The sequence below is a fragment of the Amphiura filiformis genome, chromosome 9 (assembly GCF_039555335.1).
Source record: "Amphiura filiformis chromosome 9, Afil_fr2py, whole genome shotgun sequence".
Taxonomy (NCBI): Eukaryota; Metazoa; Echinodermata; class Ophiuroidea; order Amphilepidida; family Amphiuridae; genus Amphiura; species Amphiura filiformis.
In genome coordinates, this window is record NC_092636.1 from 62,024,676 (window position 1) to 62,032,159 (window position 7,484).

The 7,484-nt window shown below is 35.1% G+C and overlaps 1 protein-coding gene across 1 annotated transcript; it reads right to left on the reverse strand.

Annotated features, from left to right (window-relative positions):
• Positions 1-4,383: 4,383 nt before the first annotated feature.
• On the reverse strand, positions 4,384-5,502 carry LOC140160209 (histamine H3 receptor-like). Its single transcript, XM_072183487.1, has one exon. It carries the CDS (start codon positions 5,500-5,502, stop codon positions 4,384-4,386), a length of 1,119 nt encoding a protein of 372 aa, XP_072039588.1.
• Between the last annotated feature and the right edge of the window lie 1,982 nt (positions 5,503-7,484).

Here is a 7,484-nt window from a genome sequence, read left to right on the forward strand (position 1 = left end):
AAATACCATCAGATGAAACATCAAATATACTAATGACAAATAAAAATTATACAGAAAATAGACCTACTGTGGCTTTTATCATTATTAAACATGCCCGAACAGATTCATAGGCCTATAATACATTGATACAGAATGTGTATTATGTATATGTAGCAATGTTGCCCAAAATATGACAAATTATATGTAGGGCCTAAGCCACTGAAAACGTATAAAAATATAAAGAAGGAAAAAAAATGTTATAAAAAACAGTAAGCGTAGAAAGAAAGGTCCAAATAAATAAAAGTAAAGGCCTACGAAGTAAAGCCTAAGTGAGGGTAAAACACATCTTGCATAATAAGTACAACGTACTTATCCAACAATTTAACCTGCCCGTTTTGATCTTGACTTGCTTTTCACAGATTGCATTGTAAGGGCTCGGATAGCGACGTTTTTACGTATTTTGTTTGTGGCACCTAAGAGCAAATCAGATACATCCTTCTGATATCAAATAATTTAGATTTTTATTAAATTCGCGATACAATACACATTTTAAGGCAAATTATTAAAAATTGATATTTTTGAAATTTAACAGTCCTCAAAGTAAATTGTATAAATCTAACGATATGCAGTAAATAGTAGGAAGTTGAGTTGAACAGCCGTCAATCATATGAAAATTGTGACCTTCATTATTAAAGATATAGATTTTTTCCTCAAAACACTAAAAATGTAGGTCTTTTTGGAAACAAATGTTTAAGTTCTATATGAAAGGTCAAATTTTCAATTGAGTCGGCTTTTCATCCCAGCTACATAGGCCTATAGTTTAATTACATATCATTAGATTTATAAAGTTTACTTCGAGGACTGTTACATTTGGAAAAATATAAAAATATGAAATTTTAATAATTTGTATTATATCGCGAATTTCACAAAATCAAAATTATTATTATTATTAGATATAGGGACAATCCTCGTATTCAGCATGCAATTCGATATGTCTGATGTGCTCTCAGGTCCCATGACAATACTGTGCAAATGTTGCTATCCGCTTCCTCAATTTATTGTATTAATGAAAATCATTTTCTTCTTGTTTTTCGTATCATTGTTTTGCATGAATGAAGTGATGATAACAATACCGCACTTTTCGCAAATACTTGCTTTTCAAAAGTGCAATTGATATTAACACTACATTCGTAAATGCCAGTACTTTTTCCCTGAAAAGTATTTGCTTTTCAGAGAAAAGAGAAGGGCATTTACGAATGGCGTGTTATTGTGATCATCGCTCCATTCGTGGAAAATAATGGAGCGGTAAAACAATAGCGTGACGTCATAGGTGTGTATTAACTATATATAACTTCAACATACCGGGTGTGTAATTAATAATAATGACAAACAAAGACAGAATAGTTTTAAACGTACCATATTTTACCTGCTTAAAACATTAATGTGTATTATAGCGCTGGCTACTGGTATAATTATTACTACTTATATTGTTGATAATTGTGTGTTTCTGCTGCTGCATACAGAAAATACAAGTGGTCTCTGTATACACATTACGTATATCGATTTGACTTCGGTGCACGTGGTCCAGTCAGTGCAAGTGGGAGCTTACCAATTTTCTTGTGAGACATTCTGGGTTTTTATAATTTATATAAAAAAATCCACATAGAACCCCAAAGTTCATTTCAGAAAATAAAAGATTAGATTACCATCAAATTAAAAGCAAAACTGTTATCTTTGGTGGGCTTTTATATAATTATACATACATATTTACCAACTTTTCAGTCTTCATTTTCACTTAATTCAAATTATATTTTGGCGTGTATAAAATTAGAATTAAATACCCTGTCTTCTAAACCACATCAACTGTACCACGATTGGATGTAAGATAATATTCATATTCTTTTAAACATAGGATGCTTCAGTTTTTACATACAAAATATTTCATTGAAAACCCTCCCACACGGTTATTTCAAAAAAGTAATCAGGCTTCCTTAGCATATTCAATAGAGGCCCTGCATTCTTTAGTCGATTGGCTCCAAACAAAGGATTTGTACCGGTGTCCTTCACCGTAGTTATGGCGGAGTGCAGTCCATTCAATCAAATTTTGTCATCAACCTATTTGATCGTAGTGCAGGGTTATGTGTGTGGGACGAACTGTCACGGTAGATTGCAATCATGATTTTGTTGAATGCATTTGAGTAGTCCGCCATATTTACGGGATGATACGTCACATGCAAGGCCTTTATAAGTTTAATTTTTGATAGATCATTCCATTTTCTCAGGAAAAGGTAAAATCAAATTATAGAGGGCGTTATTCAGTGAAATAAAATCCACGTAAAATCTAACGCCAACATTTTTCCAAGAATTGGGTTTCTAGTATGGGTTTCTAGTATGTTTCGTACCTTAATTCTTTTGAAATCCGACACCAAAAAATCCAAGATGGCCACCAATTAAATTTGCAAATAAGGTAATTTTTATAATTTTTGCTTTTGTTTAATTTTTAACCCAAGTGTCCTTGACATCAAATTTGAAGTGTCTAACACGTTTAATTTTTTGAAAAGGTGTTTTTGATGGAAACCTTCCATAATTACATACTAGAGTGCCCAGTCGAATTAGTGCTTCAGCTTACAATATTTTTATAGAGAGTTCCCGTGTTTTGGGTTACCCGCCATCTTGGAGGGAAACCTAAACTCCGTTTACAATTTTCAGAATACCAACACTCGCGCAATAATTAGCAAATGTTATTTTGTAGAATGTAGCACCAATAGGGTCATTGACCAAATCAAAGGAATGAGGAATACGGCGGTGCGAATCACGTTATAAACACTATTGTAGTCCGTTCCGCTTGAAAACACGGGAACTCTCTATTGTCTAATAAACACCCATACACACCAAAAATATACACACCTATCCTACCGGGAAAATTAAAATAATCTCCAACTATACTCTGGTATCTTGGATCTTTTGATCTTTCAATTAAAATGGCAATTTTAAGATAACTATCTCTGCTCATGTCAACACACAGAGCTGTAATTGTGCAATACTTGGTTAGTTGGCTGTGCTTTTAACATACCCACTTGAACTCTTATTAAGATCTAAAACTACAAAAGTCGTACCAGAATATTCAGATGTAAATAGTTACATTTCTATTTATATATGATGATCATTTATTCAACAGAACGCTGAAATCAGAATGATATAATATGCAGATGTCAAATGAAAAGTCTCTTTAATAACATTGCTTTGCAAGTTAAACGTAGACATTGTACAACCAAAAGACAACATACCAGTCTAAGATTTTTTTACTGATTTCTGCAAATATGGGTACAGAGCATTTCAACTCATCCTGCATAATTATTTTTTTCATTGTTTACTTCATCCTTACCTAATACAGGTCAATATTATTAACTAACCCCTTAAAAATGACCATTATTCAAAAAGGGACTATTGTATTACAAATCTGTAAAATGCGTTGGAAGCAGAATTTATTTCTGCGCATTTTGTCACCTCATTTGATACGATAGCCCAGAAAACAATAAAACACCGGTCAATTTAATGTAGTGAGGTCCAGATTTGAAAGTTGCACTTACATACAATACAAAAACACTCAGATATCATTACACAGATTTCCTTCCATTATATTGAATACAAAATCAATACAATTTACTGCAACTTTCAAATCTTGGGTTACATTGATTTAAATGTACGCTGTGACGTCAATATTTAGTCAATTGCTACAAATGAGGTGTCAAAATGTGCGGAAATAAATTCTGCTTCCAACGCACTTTACAGATTTGTAATACAATCGCCCGTTTTTGAATAATGGTCAATATTTAAGGGGGGGTAGTTACTTTTTTTGAGATGTTTATATGGTACAACACTGTTTATATCTACACGAACTACACATTTCAAAATAAAAACATTGAAGATCATTAAAGTAAAGCCAAAGACCATCTCAATATAGATTATTCCAATGTTTCATCAGAAACTATACAATGAGTTTAATGAAACAACTTTGCTTTTGTTTGGTAATTAAACTCATAATTCAAAAGGGCAAGGTCGACTTTGTAGATTGCAATATAGTTGTCAAGAAAAATGTGACCCCATCGCAGAAAACAAGCAAAAGCCTTAATTCAACGACTTCAATGAAAATGTGCTTGGAAAATAATAATAAAGATAGCTAAAGATTCGTGCTATAGTTCATATACAAACACTCTTACTTACATCCGACATAAAGTGGGCACTTTAAAGCATAAAAGCAGTTCAATAATATGGTTAAGAAATCTTGAAGTTCATTTATCTAGACAACTGCTATATTTTTTCGTGCACAGTCAAATGCAAATTATCGTCATTGTAAGATTACGACAGTGACTCTAGGTAATCGTGCTCTCAGAAAAATATAGTTTATTGCCTATGGCATTTTTTCCAGAAGCAAATCAATTCCAGAAAATTCTTCCTCATTTTCGGACTAGCAATTGCGTAAAGACACGGATTTAAGGCCGAATTTAACCATGTCAGATAATACACTCCGTTCCACACCGTCCAGCTTATATAAAGTTGTCTTTCATGGTATGTGTATATCAGTTGTGTTATGTAATATGGCAGCCAGCATATGACGTATACAATAACTATCATCGCTAAAGTTGCGGCAGCTTTTTTGTCCTTTCTTAACTCGCGTCTTTTTTCGTGTGCTACTTGTTGTATGGCGACTTCTTGCTGTGCTCCTGCGTCTCTGGTTTGATACTGGCCTGCATGTCTGTCCCGCGACGTTTCTTGAAGTGGATCTGCAACCGAATGAACGGATAATGACTCTGGTGCGATTTTTCGAGAACGCACCAATCCCCCAGCTCTTTTGTGAATGTTATGAAATACCTTTATATTGAAAAATACTAAGAGACCTCCTGGAAATACGAAGGCATACAAAAGGGTAGCGATGTTGTAGGACATGATATACAGAACACCATTGTCACACGTTATATCGAAGTGCGGTATCCAGGGCTTGGGATCCCACAACTCGTAGCCCAATATCGGCACAGCGAAAAACATTAACGAAGAGGACCAGGTGAAGGCAATACTAGAACATGCTTTACAACGCGTCATAAATGTTCGATACTTGAGCTCCATTGTCACCATAAGATACCGATCCATGCTGATCAACACGATGGCAAACGTAGATTGCATTGTCGCGGCATAGTCAAATATCATCCATAGTTTGCATATGCCTTCTCCAAAAGGCCAATTTCCATAATATCGCCAGAGATTATTAAAAGTTAGCGAATTAATTCCTACGATTAAATCAGCTGAAGCTAAATTGAGAATGAACAGGTTGCCAACTTTGTCACGTAGCTGTGGATCATTTGCAAATGCTCCAAATACAAGTATATTACCTGTCAAAGTGAAAAAGGAAATACACCATACAAAGAGTGAAATAAAGATCTCAATGTACAGAGGATGTTTGAATGTATCTGATAAATCATACGAGTATTCATAACTAACCGAATATGATGAAGAGTTAGTATCCATTGCAACATATTACTTTGGCAGCAGTTTTTTGTATGTGTAGATGCCAACTTAGCAATAAGGAAATTTCAACATACAGTAAATAGCAATTTTCAATTCACTTTCAGTCAGAGCTGTAGCGATTCGACTGCTATAATAGAGATAGTGACAGATACAACCGCATGCACCTGGTTGTATAGAAATAGCGGGGGAATATGATTGGTGGTACTGACAGATAAACCGTGATATTCAACGTAGTTAACAATAACGACGCGACAAGACTCGGTAACCATAATGGTAACATGTGTGACCAAACGCGATTTGTGGTTTTTTGTGGACCAAATTGACATGTTGATTTTTACAACATTCTTCAAAGATCAGAATCTTAGTGACACTGAAAATAACTAGTCCATAAATGAAAAAAGATTTGAGCTAAAATTGAAGGTCCTCAATGTTTTTTCAAAATTCTAATTTCTTCACGATTGAATAGTTGTGACAAATTCTGAGATTTTGAATAAAACGATGAAGTAGGGGAGTCGGGATCACGTGGACCATGGGGCAAAACTAAACACCACCATTAAATTATGAATAATGCTATCCCCAATCTCCAAACTTATGTATTTAGAACACGGCATGGATCCAGCATTGTTTGTGATAGGAGGCGTTCGAGTGAGTCAGGTATGTGTGCTTTTTACAGCAAATGTCTGTTTGTTCAGGGGTCTGCTTTTAAAATTCCCGCCACATCCCACATCACAATAAGGCTATTGAACAGTCCATCATTTCAAATTATACGCAGGCGAGGTGGCGTAATAAATTAACTACCATAGCAATAGGTGAAACATTTTGAATATACCGCGCTGCACTACAAGTAGGTTGCACTCATCACCTGTGTATGTCTGCAATCATAGATTGAATACAATACCGGTCTTTTCAAAGATACTAATATTACAGGTGTGAGTGATCAGCATGTTATGGTTCAATGCCATGCAGAGGAACCGCGTGAACGTACCCGTGCAGCGCTGTATATTCAAAAATTGTTTTCACCTAATTGCTGTGGTAGTTAATCCGATTATTACATCACTTCGCCAGCGTATAAGTTTTGGTTTCTCTTTTGTTCAGAAACCAAAAATCCCCTTACCTCCCCCACACACTATTTCCCCCTCTCTCTCTTCTGATTTTTTTCCTGTAAAAATTACTTCAATAAAGGTCACTAGCTTATATAAGTCATATAGCCTTCTATCGATAAGGACATGAATCGATGTTGTTTGTATCACTTGAGTCGCCCCTTTTGTAATATCGAATGCAAATAGTTCGATGGTCAACATTTTTTTCACTGCGATAATAGCCAAGGCTGATTGGATTTTCTAAACCACGTTTTTAAATGTAGATTGACATGCTCGATTTCTCTGCTCGTGAATATTGCACTGCGAAATTTAAACATTTCTTTTGTATACTTAGATCAGGTTACTTCAAACCAAAAAAACAACCCGAATCTCCTTGCAACAAATTTGAAGTTTCTAACAAAGGGTAGAAACAAAGATATCGATAATCATGTCAGTCAAGAGCTTAGGCAGAATAATAGGAAACCACGTGACCAAAACCAAAACTCAATATTGAAATGAGAGAGTGCATAGAATATAAACTATAGACCGACCGGTCCCTATGATTTAGTCGCGAACCGAAGCCACAATGTATGAACACTCTGCACAGAATACTCCAGCAGTATTAGTACCTCCAGCAGAGACTAGTTCCGTTCACATTAAAGCGGGACCAACAAATCTTTAAATGTAGCATATTTAAGTCCATTTAATCCAGGGATTTTATTGCACCATATCCTATTGATTCCAGTGACCTTCAGGAGCAGGTGATGTAAACTTAAATTTAATGCAGAATTGAGATTGAGATTTCATGCTATGTGGTAGGTATAATGTTACAACTTTACCACAGATATTCCAGAGTTGGACTGGCCAACCTACCTTGAGAGCCCTTGAAACGAGGAAACCTAG